The sequence below is a fragment of the Leptonotus elevatus genome, chromosome 7 (assembly GCF_054856555.1).
Source record: "Leptonotus elevatus isolate MCC_2025b chromosome 7, RoL_Lele_1.0, whole genome shotgun sequence".
NCBI lineage: Eukaryota > Metazoa > Chordata > Actinopteri > Syngnathiformes > Syngnathidae > Leptonotus > Leptonotus elevatus.
This window is the reverse complement of record NC_141245.1, coordinates 6,022,087-6,038,221: the sequence shown is the minus strand read 5'-3', so window position 1 is coordinate 6,038,221 and position 16,135 is coordinate 6,022,087. Positions and strand designations below refer to the sequence as shown.

Sequence of the window (16,135 nt, the reverse complement as noted above, 5' to 3'; positions counted from 1 at the left end):
GCTCGCGTAAAATAGAACCAGTTGAACAGAAAAATTGCTTCAGAAAATGTTCACCATAATCATCCTGCAAGTTTCAACAAGTTGTAAGCTATCATGCAAATATTCAGATGAACAGTTAAGTTTAAAGGAATGCTGGCGTGTCTGTCAGACCTTATTTGTAAGGCGGCTGCACAGCATGCTTTCCTTATCAACTTCACGTTTACAGGAAGAACAGAAGAAAAATCAAAGCATTCAAAGTTAAGAGGGCTTTTATTGGCTTGTTTTCAGACTGGTGTCTTTACCACTTAGGACAAGGAGAGGTGTGTAGTACGGACAAAGCAGCAAATGATCAGATTCATTTTGCATCACACATTTGGCTAGGACCAAATGTTGTGTGTTTTCAGACCAGTTCATATGTGATGATGAGGTTATATGTGTGTGTGTATATATATATATATATTAGGGGTGTCGAAATTAGTAGTTAATTTTGAGTTAATTTAAAGTTCCTTTAACGCCACGGGGGAATTCCAGTCGCAACGCAGTAGACACGTTGACGACAAAATTTAGCAGAAATAAATTGAATAATGATGCATATATATTTGTGGAGACTGGGGTCAAGTTGCATTTTACAATTTAAAAAATGCACAGGATATAACAAGTTACTTCATGTTAAATATTAGATAGTCTTACAAATGTCATTATGCCATCTAGGGGCAGAAAAATGACACAAATCAATATCATACTTGTTTTTTTACAGTACAGTACATCTATTTAATTTGAAGTCAATTTTATGAATTATGAAATTACGGTATCAATGACTAAAAGATGCAGCCATATTTCTATTAGTTTCAAATGTTTCCACTTTACGTTAACAAGAGTATGAAAACAGAAAAAACATTAAGAACAGATATAAAATGTTAACTATTGAAGTCATGCGATTAATTATGATAAAAAAATGTAATTGTCTGACACCCCTAAAAAATATTTTTGAAGAAAAACATGAGTCTGAAGTGATCTGAACCACACCAGTGGACTGAGATTGCTCAATGGCGAGTTAGCATATCGCTAAGCATTCACACACACATTCGAGTGTGACCACAACCTGCGAAGCTGGTTCTTCTACATGGTTGATCCTTGTTTTATCTATGTGGAAGCGGAAGGTAGCCCAAGCGTCCGTATCGTTCAGATCTTGTTGAAGGCAGCCACGTCAACGGACTGAACATATTCCTCGAAGGCGGTGATTGCTTCCTCCAGCTGATCGGTGCCCACTTTGTCATCCTCCACCACGCATCCTATTTGAAGCTTCTTGATTCCATAACCAACCGGCACCAGCTTGGACTGCCCCCACAACAGCCCGTCCATGGCGACACTGCGGACACACTCCTCGATCTTTACCATGTCCGTTTCGTCATCCCAGGGTTTGACATCAAGAAGGATGGACGATTTGGCGATGACTGCTGGTTTCTTAGACTTCTTGGCTGCGTACTCCGCAAGCCGCTGCTCTTTCATTTTCGCCGCCTCTGCGCCGTCTTCCTCATCGTCTGAGCCGAAGAGGTCTATGTCGTCGTCGCTGCTGGTGGATGTGGGAAGAGTATCTGGCAGCACAAATTGCCTGTTGGCGACAGGGAGGTGGGCTCTTTCCCCGTGGAAGGATTTGACGTGGTTGTACCAGCGCAGGAGATGGCACAAAGTCGGTGAGGGCGCGAAGGCGATGGCCTCAAAGATGGCCACGTCTGCCTGAGATGCTACAAAGCCTTCAATGTAGCTTTTGTCAACAAGGAAATCATTGAGAGCTTTGAGTGCATCGGGTGTCCTCAAGTCTCCAAACACCGTTTTGGAGGAGGCGGCGGCGGCACCTTGTGGGGATTTGACTTCAGTGGGGAACTTGTGTGTGATAACCTCCTGCAGGGGGACCTCATGCGTGAGGTGCATTTCAGCCGTGTGGCCACTAGAAGAACCAAAAGCGACAAAACAGGATGAGCATAGAATAGAGGTGAAAAAGAGCACACATGCAAGTTAGTTGACACAAACGCGCACACACAACAGAGTGAATGAAAGTGGAAGTAAATGGGCTCAACGAAGTTGTTAATACATCAAAATGAAATGGCTCAACACACTGCTGCTGGTTCTTTTATTGTCCTCATTCATTGGCATACTTCCAAATGCATTTCTGCTACTACTACTTAGAAATGGCGGTGCCTTGTAGCACCCAGAAAGTGTAAAAATTAAAAGAAAAAAAAAAGCCTGAAAATGTAGTAACATTTGCACTTAATTTAATGAAAATTCAATGTTATTTTTAAAAATCCTGACTGATATTGTAATAACATTTTCACCGATCATACCTTGGGAATTCATTACATTTTCACGTGGGTCTTTTTTTTCCTCAAAAGTGCTAATGTAAAACTTGACATATAAAGTAATATATATGTTATTTTGCAGTCCAAAGTTTGACTTTTTGTGTTTTGAGAATGTAAGACTGTTATATACATTCACAGCAAAGGTTGGAGCATTATAATTTTGATGTTACATAGTTTTGAGAGTTGATTTCAACCCCAAAGCGCATTTTTTAACACTGTCTGACTTTAAATGGAGGTCAGTGTTGGGAGTTATTTGACAGAGTTGACTTATTCAGTGTTAAATCAACTCTGCAGAGTAGTGATGGGAAAATGAAGCTTCACAAACCACTTGCAATATTTTTTGCTCCTCTCGATGGTGCTCTTGGTTTAAAGACGCAGTGGAAATCAATTTCCATTGCACTAGCCGCCGTTATCGTAGCAAAAATATCGTAAGTGTTTCATGAAGCTTCATTTGCCCTTCACTACATTACATTATTGGCAGAAATTGTATTACAATATTAGTCCTTACATTATTGTTGGGGTTTAGTACATTCTTGATTAAGTGCAAATTTTGACATTTTCATGCGTTACTACATTTTCCAGAAAATTATTACATTACAGGGTGGTGGCTACATGCCGGATGCTATTTTGTAAGGTAAGTGCAGAAAAAGAGGAATTCACAGCAAAGGCTCGATGTCCATCTCAAAGGCGGAGCAGGGCATCGTCAGCTCAAAGTTGTTAATGACTTGCGGGTGGAGGACCCCAAGATGTCCAACGCTCTTTCCATCGACAAAGATCTCTGCACAGCGCCCGGGGAAAAAAGTGGAATCTGAAACAAGAGAGAGTCATCACTAATGAGGATTCTACAGTGTTACGTCTACAATGAACCCCCTTTTAAAGGTGGGGGATACGTTCCAGATTCACCCAGTGTGAAAAGGTGTGATAGAGGCCTTTATGTTGGCATGTAGTGACATTTCTATTACATTATTGTTTAATTCCTCGACTTAATGACGATGGACTATGATCAAATCTGTACAGGTTTGCCGATTTATCTTTGAGTAAGAGAAAGCGCAAAGGTCAGTCATAGGATGGGTGGTGCTCTACTGTCTGTCATGTGACCTTTATCATTATCAGTCAATCATTTCCCCACATTATCTTTCACTGCTCAGCCCTCCACTAACCCATTTGAAACCCAAAGCCTTAAAGCTGAAGATCTAAGTAAGCGCAGACAATTAGAGCTGCAGAGCTTTGGCGGGTTGCGTAGTACAGTAATGTGTTTTGTTCAACATCACTGAGCAGCAAGTCATTAAAAACAAAAACAAAAATCAGATTATTACTCAATAGCAAATACCTCTGAGGCCATGGAACTTTAATTGGATTTCATACCTAGTCACTTTCACAAAGATTTCTTCTTGAAAATCAAATCTGAGGGTACGATATCTATTTGTGCCAATGCCATCTTCCGTTAACAGTGAGACCAACCATTGGTTCAACCCGTTTAAAAATAGTGACGACTAGCAATCAGACAGATTTGTGATGGATTTCACAGGATGAAGGAGTTGCTATGACAACATCCCCACGCACAAGAGACATGGTATTTCACCAAGGTCCGCTAATGGCGTTCCGGAGCCCACTGCTTACAGTATATACTGGGCGAAAGATAAGAAAAGCTCTCCCTGTATCAAAATGGTTACATTTGCTGTTAGCTCACATGTACTCACTCGTACTTTCAGCAGAAACCAAAGGCAGCAGTACAAATAGCTCTGCAACATCTTCAATAATAGCCAGTTAGTCATTGAAAATCTAAACAAGCCGCTTTCCACCCCCTTGAGGCCACAGTTTAGAAAACTGCCCTAAGACAGACTCAAATAAGATAAGTACAGTTAGCTAATAAGGCTATATTTACACTGCGGGTCTAAATGTCCAATTTCATTTGAATGTTTATATCTGATTTTACATGCACAATTCAAGTGACATGTATCCGATATGACGGCTCACACCGACACCACATTAACCAACTTAGAAGTGCAGACCCAAATCGCACACAAGCTACTTCCCAAGCATCCAACAACAATACAAATATTAAACGTTACACACAAGAATCGAAATTCTTTTCCAGAACAATTTGTCTGAATTTCCAACTTTATCCCAGACTTGCCTGGTGTGTCAGACTTGCCATGATGCTGTTGCACCCCAATATTTGTTTTTTTAACAAACCTCAGAGACTATTACAGAGCAGGTTCATTTGTACTAAGATTACACACACGTGGACTCTTATTTATCATCATCAGTCATTTAGGTCAACATTGGATCATTCAGAAATCATCAGGGAACTTCTGGGGTCAGTTGGCTGCGCTGAGAGAAAAGGGGGTGAATAATTTCGCACACAGTATTTTTCAGTTATTGGTTTAAAAAAAAGTGGTTCAAGCCTGAAATGTGGCAAATGGTCAAAAAGTTCAAAGGGGGCTAATACTTTTGCAAGGCACTGTATTATGACAGATGGGAAGTATACCAATGTTGCTCAAGGTGACAAAGTCAAAGAGGATCTTGAGCACTGCTGTTGCTGTCTGTCTGCTACTGCAGTAAGGAACGTGACTTCCATATTTTCTCCACTCTGCAATCCACGCTCTCTTGACCATTCGTGACAGCACCTTCAGCTCCACTGACAGCACCCCTTCTGTTTTTCCTCTTGCTCCCTCTGCTCACATCGGATACCTGAGCCCAATTGATTTGCTGTGCGGATATCCTACAGTGCGCCCTTGGAGCACGCTTGTCAAGGGGAGCAGAGATAAATGGCTGGGGAGGGGATGACCAGCTGTGTGTGAAAACAAGGACTAGGAGAGGGAGGCCCAATAAATGTATGTGTACTGTATGTCTTTATAGGAACCAAAATATGTTCAGATGTGCTTCACACCCGCAGCAAACCGTTTCTGAAGTCTCACAAATCGGTCAGGTTACTACTGTCAATCGACAAGAGCATGGTTGTCATTTCTACATTTGATTATGCAATGTGTGCGATTCACAAGCGATCCATCCCTTTTATGCTCCAACCTCGTTTAGGTTGTGCATGAGCTGGAGTATAATCCAGCTAATTTTGAGGGAAAGGCGGGGTACACCCATGACTGGTCGCAAGACAATAGCAAAGCATAAACCACCATTCACACTCACACCTATGGACAATTTAGAGCTTCCAATTAACCTAACACATTTTTTTTTTCATGTGGGAGAAAGACTGACGTTCCTTACCGTCTGCAGCCTGGATATGGTAGCCCTCTCCCCGGCCGGGTTTCACCGCCAGCAGTTGCATGGTACGGTCCAGCAGGCCATGGATCACTTCAAAACCTGGACTCTTGTTGTAGTACACAGCACAAATATGTCGGCTGTTCCTCGCCCCAACATCTGGTGGTCGGGAGGATGGCCAATAAGTTTAAATTAAAATATATATTATATTTATATATTCAATTGTAATTTTCCAATTACTATTTTTCTTAGGTAGGTTCATGGAAGAAAACTTGTCATTATTTTGCCTCAATGTGGTGTATTTGTCAATTTTGTAAAGTTTGTAAATAAGCATTTAAATAATACATCTAACTGGCACCAGTAATTTCATTAACTGGATAACTTTATAAAAAGACAAATTAATGCATAATTCTACTTCGGGGGGGGGGGGGGGTTGTAGTTGGGTGGCTGACAAAAAAAAAAAGGTCAACATAAAAATGTCTGCCTCAGAACTATATTTAATCATTTTAAAAGCATATATGTGATGACTGGAACCATTTTTTGGCCACTTACAGGTTTACGCATGAACTGTGCCGCTGACAGACGCACTATGTCCAATTGACTGAATGCAAATGTCCATGCAGTAAACACAGAAGACATTTGATTGACATTTTGATTAGTCAAGTAATTGATGCAATAACTGACAGGATTCTTGATTCTAAAGACTCAATAGTGAAAGGCCAAAATCTCTACAGAGTTTAGATTTGATTAAAACTCACATAGCGTCAGTGACAATAAGAAAACCGTTTCTCTGCAAATGTACAATTGCTCAGCGTGACTATGCTAATCACTTCACACATTCAGACGCCTACCTTTGGTTTCATCCTTCAGCACTACGTCAGATATCTCAAACAGCTTGAGGGGCAGGGGCATCTTCCTGTTGGCTGCAATTGTTTTCAACAGGCCTGGCAGCAGAGTGGTGCGCGCCACCTGGTGGAGCAACAGAACAGTGTTATTAAAACGGCGACACTCTCTTCAAAAGTCAGAGAGGGCCCTCTTGTGGAACTGTTGCTCACCTGGAACTCTGCAGTCTTGGGATTGGAGATGTGAATCGCTTTTGTCTCTAAAATCTTCTTATCAAGCTTGTCTGCAATATCTTCTTTTGAGCACTACAGGGGAAGATGAGATTGTGTTACTCTTCTTAATTTTTTAAATGAGGTTTTTAAATTGTTGTGTGTTTTACCAAAGCAAAGTTGAGGGCTTCTGTGAAACCAGCAGCTGCGAGGTCGTGTCTTAACAGCTCTGTCAATTTATTCAGTGGAAACTATAGAAGAACACAAATAATTGATGGCATTGCTATTAGTTACTTATTTGTTACTGTACATCATGGGTCACCAACATTTTTAGTTACTTCTTCGCTACCAATTAGTGCGAGGGGCTACCAGTCTGATAAACATTTTTGAAATAACACATTTGTTCAAATTACATGTACTGTACTTTTCAGACTATAAGCCGCTACTTTTTTCCCATCCTTTGAACCCTGCGGCTTTTAATGTGACCCGGTTTATTTATAAAGTTTTACTGACGAGCTTCAAGTCTCATCACATCTGACCAATGAAATTACCGAACATGTCAACAGTGGACTAGTGAATGTGTCCCGAGTCCGACTTTGTGCTGAATCATCATCAGCAATTTACGGTTGGAGTGCACACGCAAGAGAGAGGGGTGGGCTGCCTGAGAGAGAAATGCACAAGTTTGTGTGCATATTACGTAGCAGTGTGGTACTGCGAGCAATTGAGAGCGAAAATAAATATCTTGAGTCGAGTTTATTGAGCAAAGGGAATGAGTGGCATAAGTACAGCCACCTCTGCAATGCGACACCCCACTCTCTGTTGTTTGTTTGGCTACCGATGCCCACTATTGATGGCAACGGATGACAGGTGCTATCCCCAGGAACAATAAGCGAGAATGAGAAAGGTTCTGGGACGCTACTGTGCAGCTAGCTGCGTTCATCTTTGTTTGGGGGGGGAACACACAAATCCGTGTGCAGTTCCATTTTTAGTCAACAGGTGGCAGTAGCTATTCAAAACTGATTTTTTTGTGTTCAGTAGCTTTAAGGTAAACAAAAGTTGTTTTTTAATCATCTGTGCGACCTTTTTTTTTTGCAAATATCCCACGTTATAACGTGGAGAGCTGTGGTTTATAATAGGAATCCAATATAGTGTTTGAACAAATTCAATCGTTACTGCTAAATTTAGCCGCTGCAGCTTTTAATCAGTTGCTGAGCTGCGCTTTGTAGTCTGGTGTCTTTGCTATCATATGTTAACTGGGCTGCGGGGAAAAATCCTCTAACTTGGCTAAGTTAACTACAAATACTCAACCTCAAAATGGGGTGGTCAGTGCAATTAACAGAGTAATTGATAGAATAATCAACAGGATAATCAATTCTAAAAAGATTTATTATTGGCGGACTAGTCCTTTATGTTAAGACACTGATCATGTTAATGGGTTCTCACAATACGGTAAACAGGAAACAGATAAATGCCAATACAGGAGGGAGGTCCCCAAGATATAAACCCAATGAGCTCCGAGGCTGTTCAAGAGCTGAATTGTTCCTAAGTCTTTATATATTAAATTTCAATCTATAATTTCAATTTTAGATCATTTCAAATAGAAATACTGTAACGTGGTGCCCAAGAAAAGGAGTTGGAGGTGTGTCACAAAATACTCCATTACTTTTCACTTTGCCCAAAAACAGGAAGTCAACTGAAAGTCCAACACACAAAAATGACACCTTGCCTGAACTACCGGTAACCTCTCAACATGAGTTTCATGTGGGAATTATGTCAACAAGCACAACATTAGTATCGAACTTAAGCACATTTTTAGAAGGAAGCCGATGTACATCATATGCAGACGGATGTGCAGATTAGGAGAAAATATTGTTGGCGGTAGGCAGCGTTGCCATCGGAGATTGTCGCCGGAGATTTCTTATCTTCTGTGGATTTCTCTAAGAGTGCACGTTCAGGTGAGACTGCTGAGGTGGAAGACGATGCTGACGATGGAATTGCAGAGGAGTCTGCACCCAAGTGGCTCCTTCTTTGTGATGTTTAATGGCGGCTGGTGAACTGACTGAGTGGTCTTACTCTTCTTCTCCTCATTGTAGATGAGTGTCAAAAATGCGCATATGGAACTGTGCTGCTCAGCTAAGTTATGGCAGAAAGGGGAGCTACCATACTGTAGAGTCTGATGTGGCGTATTTATCAGTCAGCGTTTGTTCATATCCACAAATGTTTTTAAGTCAGATGTTCGTAACCCAGGGACCTCCTGTGCTGAATGCACAATTTTAATTCTATAAATCGCTTTGATTTTTCCATTTTCAAATGATCATTTATACAACATTCCTAGAAAACCACAATGGCCCATCACTGGTGAGCTAAATTTGGAACGGTCCCGCGGGTGGCTTTTGTTGGGGACCCCTGTTGTACACACATGTTGAACTAGCATACCTGGTTGGCAATGGTGTAGGTCTGTGGCGTGGTGCGGGGGATGTTGTTGAAGCCAAAAGCCATGGCTGCATCCTCCATGATATCACAAGCATGGAGGACATCTGAGCGGGTGGGGGGGATCTCAACCTCTATTTCATCACCTACACCAGTGGCCTGAGAGCGCAGGCACATCCGAGTTAGCAGCTGGGCGATCTTCTCCGTCGACTCGCTTTCAAGAAAAAGCAAAATACATGCACAAGTCGCCTGTCAGAAGATCTGAGGAGAGGTTTCTGCTTTTCCAAGTAAACATGCTGAAATATTGAGTTGCAAAAACAAAACGATAACTGTTTGTTGTTGAGCATGTCTGACTATCTTACTTGATGCCAACTTTGTGATTGACAAACTTGCTGGAGAGCTTCTCCTTCCTGTAAGCCAGTTCCTAAAACAAAGGACACAATGAGAGTAAGCAATTTAAAGGGGAATTTTGTGTATGTAAGTATAATGAGCACAGTACTGGATATTTGCAGGTGGTGCCATCAGCGTTCACCACTTCAACCTCTTCTACACTGAAAGAGCACAAGGGAGAAATGGAAAAATATGAATTCATATAAAAACACGAACTAGATCTTCTATTTAATGTGATTGAAGATAGCTTCCGCAGTCACACTTGTTTGGTCAGATTTGTATTCCGTAAATCCCCCACAAAGGGTATGTGCTCAGCTATCAATAGCGAGTAACTGATACACGCACCTCTCCCATACACCAAAAATTATTAATTGTCTCCATTATAGTTTAAATGTTAAATATACCACAAACTGTGAGCCACAATTTAATATAATTTCAAACTCATCATTGCACTTAAAAGTAAATGGCTTACAGATGATTTGAGTAAGAAAAACAATTACACATGAGTAGACTCTCCGTTACAACTCGTGCGACATTTAACCCCTCCTGACATTTCAATTTTGTCTCTCAACTGAGATGTAATATACAGTGGAACATTTATTTAACAGACCTGGAACCAACTGATTCCTGATTTAACAAGAGATATACTGTAAGACTATTGCAAACTAACAGACATGCCAACTTGGTGGCCTTGTTAACGTCAACATTCCCATTTAAAGCAATACAATAAATGGACATACTGCATGTGATGAGTGGTGATGATTATGTTGGCAGGGGCGACAGTCCCAGAAAATTTAATGGAAAGTATGCACATTAGCTTAGCATAGCTGTGAACACACAGCATTCAGGGAAATGCTTCTTTTTTTGATAGACTGTTGCTGTACAAATCTGAATACAACACTTAACCAACTTGAAACTTGAATGACAGTATATTTCCTGTTAAGGTATTAGTGACTCTTATACCTCTGTGCCAAAAGTTTAGTATTTACTTAAGAGGGATTTTTGTGAACAGAGCCCAAGACTGTTTCATATTTTATAGATATTGTATTTATTGTTCTACATTTCAATGTAAATCATATTCTTGAGGATAAAAAAATAAGTTATTTACTTAAAAAAAAAAACGATATTCTCAATTTAAGATGCTTCATCATAATATCACTATAAAGGAAAAAAAACAGCACTAACTGTATCATCGTTGATCATGATAGTTTCTGTGAAAATACATACGTGTCTAAAAAGAAATGTGTTATCGTGACAGGCCTATGTGAGTGACCTACGCCCATCAGATATATAGTAGAAATAGCTGTGGATGATAAGATTGTAACAATTTCTTGAATGTTAAGGTCAAATGTCTAACCAACAGTGTGACAGAAAACTTCAAGCACCAGTACTTTTGAATAAGTTTCCCGTTTTGTGAATTGTGCTTCAAATAATAATAATTTAAAAAAAAAACTCTATGATGATCAATCATAATAAATCATTTACCAGTCCATACCTGCATTGCCAAATGAGACCAACAGCAATTTTGTTTAAGAAACAGAGTGTACATATAAAACTGTGGTGTTGAATAAGATACAGTCGGAAATTTGGATGCACTCAACTTGGGTTCACCAAAGAAAGAAAGAAAAAACGTTGGTGGCACCAGTGCTAAGTTAGCCTAGAGCCCTGAATTCAGTTACAATTATCTGACAGCTCAACTTAGTAAATTTTTAATATTGTTTCTCATAAAAAAATAAAAAATATGAATTTGAGAAAATTCCTAAAGTCATTAAATTCCTTCTTGAGTATTATTATCTAACAAGTTTAGTGAATCATCTCAACACTTTTATTGAAATTGATGAGAACATTAATTATTATGTTTTCGCTACAAGAAATATTACGTTTTAATTTGTCCAAACATTTAATGGTTTGTGTATAAGAGACATATGATACATTTTTAGGTGGCAGTACCAAAGCAGTCAAACAGGGTAAATACAAATTAAAAAAAGTTCATTATGTAGTTTGAGCTGGAATGATGTTAGACTGCTTATGATAATAAGTGCTAACTGGCAGTTGATGGGGAGCAGCTGCTCTGACGTCACCAAATAGGTTGGAGAGGTTAATGAATGATTGAATCAAGAATGTGTCTTTTCAGTTTCATTCATCATATTCCACCATTAAATAATACGTTTCTGTTTCCAAGCGTTGATGAACTTGTAACTTACGTGAAAGGCCGTGAACAATACTCGCTGAACATGGTCACCATCATGTCCAATACAATCTTTGCCTGGAGAAGAGCCACATTTTAGTTGTTGTGAGAATGCTGCATGAAGAACAACATTTCTCTGGGGACTCGGTTCGGTTCTACCTTGGTCAGGTCTGTGGCTGTGCACTCAACAAAGACATTCTTTGTCTTCAGGGTAATTTTTGAGCGATCCCCTGCAAAAACAAATGGAAAGCTACAAATTAAAGCTGAACAACTAAATGCATTTTCTGATCCAAAAACAGACCGACTTGGGTACCCATCCCTACTCACAATTCTCATGAAAAGAATGGATTTACTTTCAAAATGAACACTATTCATACTTGATTGCTACCACACACATTGAGCTCTTTAGAACAGTGTGTCTTTGCTCATCTCAAATACAAAGTGAATGGGGAAGGTGTGGTCATAAGTAGAACTATGTGTTACAAGGTATTATCATGTAGATACTGAACAAGACCTGCAGGACAACCCAGAGAATTTTGTTATGCAAATAAGTAAATATCATGACAACGCAGTACGGAGATGCATTATTTTCATGGCACATTCCTATTTTATTTTTTTAAATCAATGATCATAACATCACATTTTACAAGCAGACATACAGTGCTGCTCAATTGTTTCAACCTGATTTTGTTGTTCAATCTGAACCATTACATTTTATATGAAATAACGGGTGTAGGTTTAGCATTCCAATGCATTGTTCTTTTTTAAAATCAATCGTGTAGTCAAAACTTAATTAAAAATAGTTTTGGGTCAATTCATGTAGGTGCAAAAGTAAGTGAACCGTGAGCTGCATTGCTTAAAACAAGCAGTCAAGTAGGATCAGGTAGGACAAAAGCTGCCCATCTCAACTTTGCCAGAGAGTACCTAAACAACACTGAAGCTTTTTGGAAGTCCCTTCTGTGGACTGATGAGTCCAAAATTGAACTGTTTGGTCACAACTAAAACAGTCATGTTTGGTAAAAGTCACCACTGCATACCAGCAAAAGAACCTTCTCCCTACAGTGAAGCAGGGTGGTGAGAATGTTAAGTTCTGGGCTGGCTTTTCATCCTCAGGACCTGGACAACTCCGCATAATCCAGGGAATCATGAATTCAGAGGAATATTGTGAAATCCTGAAACATAACCTGAAGCTGTCCTTTGTGAAGTTACAGCCTGGTAGAAGGTGGATCATGCAACATGACAATAATCCAAAGCATTCCAGCAATACAACCAAGGAATTCCTGAAGAACAACAAGGTTCATGTTCTGGATGTGCCCAGTCAAAATCCTGACTTAAATTATTTCAAAATACTGTGGCAGGACCTGAAGCGGGCAGTTTATGCTATACGCCCATCCAACCTCTCTCAACTGGCTGCATTTTGCAAGGAAGAGTGCCAAAATATCCCCCAAAGTAGATGTGAAAGACTGATAAGTCACTAAAGAAAGTGTTTGGATGAAGTTCTCATTGCAAAAGAAGGTGCAATGTCCAATTAAGTGAGAGGTTCACATACTTTTGCACCCATGAAATCTGAGTTTTTCTTAAATCAACAACTTTTGTTCAATAATGAATGATAATATCATTATTTTTGTTCAAGTCCATTATTTTCAATGTCAGCATTGTAGATTGGGGTATGACTAAACATTTAATAAGATTATTTTAATATATTATACAAAAAATCTGACCACGCCTGCAGGGTTCACAGACTTTTGAGCAGCACTGTATATGTTTGAATGATGATTGCAATTTTAGGAAAATTTGAGTAATAGCATACAGTAAATACTCACCATTGATGATGGGAGGCATAGACAAGACAATACCATTGATGTCATAAATAACAGGGTACATCGGCTTGTCTTCAATAATATGAAGATAATGTCTCAGGTGGCTGTCAGTCTAAGTCAACAAAAAGAAGGTCAACAAAGCAAGGAAAAAACAAAGAAAACATTCTTGAGTAGCTATTGAACCTTGTAGAGGCTCATGAGTTGGGTGGCAGTGTATTCTTTCGTCTGGTTGAGGGGCTTGAAGGTGATGTCGCTGGGTGGTTTCGCGGTGTACGTGAAGGGACCCGAGATGGTATTCAGGTCATGAGTCCCGATCGCCACAAGGCTCCTCTTTCTGCACAAGGATTGTTCTAAAGGTTCAATTGTGGCATGGTATACTTACTATAAGATGACAATGACCAATTCAGAAAACACTCAAAGCATCAGTTCTGTAATGCATTTTCATATGGATTAGCATTGTCATGTCGTGATAACAAAATTCTGACAACACCGCCATATAGTATTGTGTACTAATACTGAAAGGATGCCATGCCCAGACCCGAAAACATTGCTGTGGAATTACAGATGGTAAAACATGGAATGTCACATTTTTTGTATTTGTATTCATTCAAAACAATAGCAGGTCATGGCGGGTATACTTCCAATACACAAAAATAGAATTTGATGCCGCAGCTCAGCTATTAAAACATTTTTAAACAAAATTAAAATTACTCTCACAGCAACTAAGATTTCTAGCTTTGATTACAACATAAAATTGCTATACAGAAGAAAGATTGATGACACAAAACATAAATGTGTGAAAAGGAGCACACATTCTCTTTTTTCCTTTGCTTATTGTTTGGACATTAAAAAAGTGGCAAGGGAGGAAAAAACTGCCTAGCAAAGCACAGAGGTGCATTTAGTTTATTCTAATTTGATCAATCTGTAGTGATGCAGTAGTGAGCAGGTTCAACGTCCAGCCACACATAACTGTCAAGTAAGGATCGTGTATTATTTTCCTACCCAGTTAAGGTTTAATATAGTCTATTAAATTTAAAAAATTAAAAATGTCCCCCCCAAAAAAAATCTTAGCAAAAATTGTCCATCCCTATTATGGGGTAATGCATTGAAACTTGCATGGCTCCTGGCTAATACTCAGTTTAAATTACTGGCAACAATATGTTTATTACCATGGTTGTCATTTGTACTTTTATGTTCATATTATTTCGCTTACTTTAATTAGCTACATGGGAGGTACGTTATAATAAAAACAACTTTCAGTATAATGCACCGCTGTTCAAAACACAAGGCCAGAGTTTTAAAAAAGTTATTGTGTTATCATTGATTGAGTGATTGAAATGGAAGTTATGGCCAAATGGTGTATAATGGAAAAAATGTGTAGTAGTGTACTAAATATGACTGAATGTCTTATATTTGTTGATCAGTACAGCAGTATCACACTTCATTATGTGCACACTTTTTGTATCAGTATTTGCGGGGTCATATTTGCGGTGCTGTACAGTGTCACACCTGACCTCACCTGCAGATGTTCTGATGGAGTTTCTCCTGCAGCTCGATGAAGCTATCATAGCGCTCCTGTGTGAATGTAATGTTCCTCAAAACTGCTGCCACAGCATAGGGGCGCACTGATGCTGTCTGCAAATGACAACATGCAAATTAAAATTTTGTGGAATAATACTTTGAAGCACTGCATGTATAACAATTCTGAATATTACAAACCCACCTCTTTGCTGATAATAAGCTTCTGAGACTCCCCACTGATGGGGCTGACTTGTCTGTACCGTGGTGCCTCCATCCTGGACAAAAAAAAAGTCTGAGTATCAGAATACAGTATACAGCAATTTGACCAATATATAATATAAGTCTTACTTATTGTTGAAGACCTGCAGCCCACGAACCAAACCTTCCAAACATAGAAGGTCATAGCGGTTTGCTGGTACATCAATCTTGTAAAGGACAACATCAGATGCGCCTGTTGCCTTTACATCACCTTGCTCACGGCTAATTATCTCCTTTTCTGAGGTCTGAACAGTAACACACATTTAGATACATGTCAGAATTAAGTTCCAAAAGGTCCACAAACCTTTGAAAACATTATACTTTAACACTTTCAAAGCACTTTTTCAAGCTGCCCTTGTGGTACAATACATGTTTGCTACAAACAAACAGGATGATTTCAGGAAACTGTTTAACGTATAGGTTCAAGCTCAACGCTAACGCTCATTTTTTTCTAACAACTATTCGGTTATAAACATTTCTCAAGGATTTCCCACGAGTGATTTAAATCAAGTTATTGCACCCAAAGCTTAGAATGAGAAAAGTAAAGTATGTATTATACATAACATTTGATGCGTGGGTATCGGAGCCTATATAACGACAATTGGGTGTGATCCACTACTTACGATTTCATCCAGCTCCAGTCCGAATTCAAAACACAGTTCGTCAAATTCCTCATCGGCTGAACGAAGAGAAAAACAAGGATTAATGAATGGTAAGACAGTGGTTAGATTTTTTTTTCAGGGTGAATAATATCCACATGGGAAAAATATGTTCACAATGGTATAACATGTACCTCATTCCGATGATAAATTGCTCATTTATAAAGCAAATTTAGGCATTTACGGTGATTTTTTTTGAAAGTTTTTGTAAATAAATCATTACATGACATCTTCAACGTATTTTTGGTCTTAAATTTGCGAC

At 39.3% G+C, this 16,135-nt stretch overlaps 2 protein-coding genes across 3 annotated transcripts in view; one reads left to right on the top strand and one right to left on the bottom strand.

Annotated features, from left to right (window-relative positions):
* Positions 1 to 230: 230 nt before the first annotated feature.
* farsb (phenylalanyl-tRNA synthetase subunit beta) overlaps positions 231 to 16,135 on the bottom strand; it is a 16,361-nt gene continuing 456 nt past the window's right edge. The window contains exons 1-18 of one of the 2 annotated variants that reach the window (XM_086079891.1): positions 16,008 to 16,113; positions 15,838 to 15,893; positions 15,305 to 15,459; positions 15,159 to 15,231; positions 14,955 to 15,070; positions 13,619 to 13,769; positions 13,439 to 13,547; positions 11,775 to 11,845; positions 11,632 to 11,693; positions 9,537 to 9,588; positions 9,400 to 9,461; positions 9,044 to 9,251; positions 6,778 to 6,858; positions 6,611 to 6,703; positions 6,407 to 6,524; positions 5,562 to 5,714; positions 2,997 to 3,144; positions 231 to 1,927 (exon numbers count right to left, since the gene is read on the bottom strand). In XM_086079891.1, the coding sequence (XP_085936017.1) occupies positions 1,162 to 1,927; positions 2,997 to 3,144; positions 5,562 to 5,714; positions 6,407 to 6,524; positions 6,611 to 6,703; positions 6,778 to 6,858; positions 9,044 to 9,251; positions 9,400 to 9,461; positions 9,537 to 9,588; positions 11,632 to 11,693; positions 11,775 to 11,845; positions 13,439 to 13,547; positions 13,619 to 13,769; positions 14,955 to 15,070; positions 15,159 to 15,230 (2,262 nt within the window). In that variant the 5' untranslated portion in view covers position 15,231; positions 15,305 to 15,459; positions 15,838 to 15,893; positions 16,008 to 16,113 and the 3' untranslated portion in view covers positions 231 to 1,161. Of the gene's footprint in view, positions 1,928 to 2,996; positions 3,145 to 5,561; positions 5,715 to 6,406; positions 6,525 to 6,610; positions 6,704 to 6,777; positions 6,859 to 9,043; positions 9,252 to 9,399; positions 9,462 to 9,536; positions 9,589 to 11,631; positions 11,694 to 11,774; positions 11,846 to 13,438; positions 13,548 to 13,618; positions 13,770 to 14,954; positions 15,071 to 15,158; positions 15,232 to 15,304; positions 15,460 to 15,837; positions 15,894 to 16,007; positions 16,114 to 16,135 lie in introns of those variants that run through there. The other variant, XM_086079890.1, reaches the window with a different exon arrangement.
* The window catches only part of acsl3a (acyl-CoA synthetase long chain family member 3a), a 27,513-nt gene continuing 27,192 nt past the window's right edge, over positions 15,815 to 16,135 (top strand). Inside the window, exon 1 of the mRNA XM_086079894.1 lies at positions 15,815 to 15,926. The gene's annotated coding sequence lies outside the window, so the exon portion shown is untranslated. The remainder of the gene's footprint in view (positions 15,927 to 16,135) is intronic.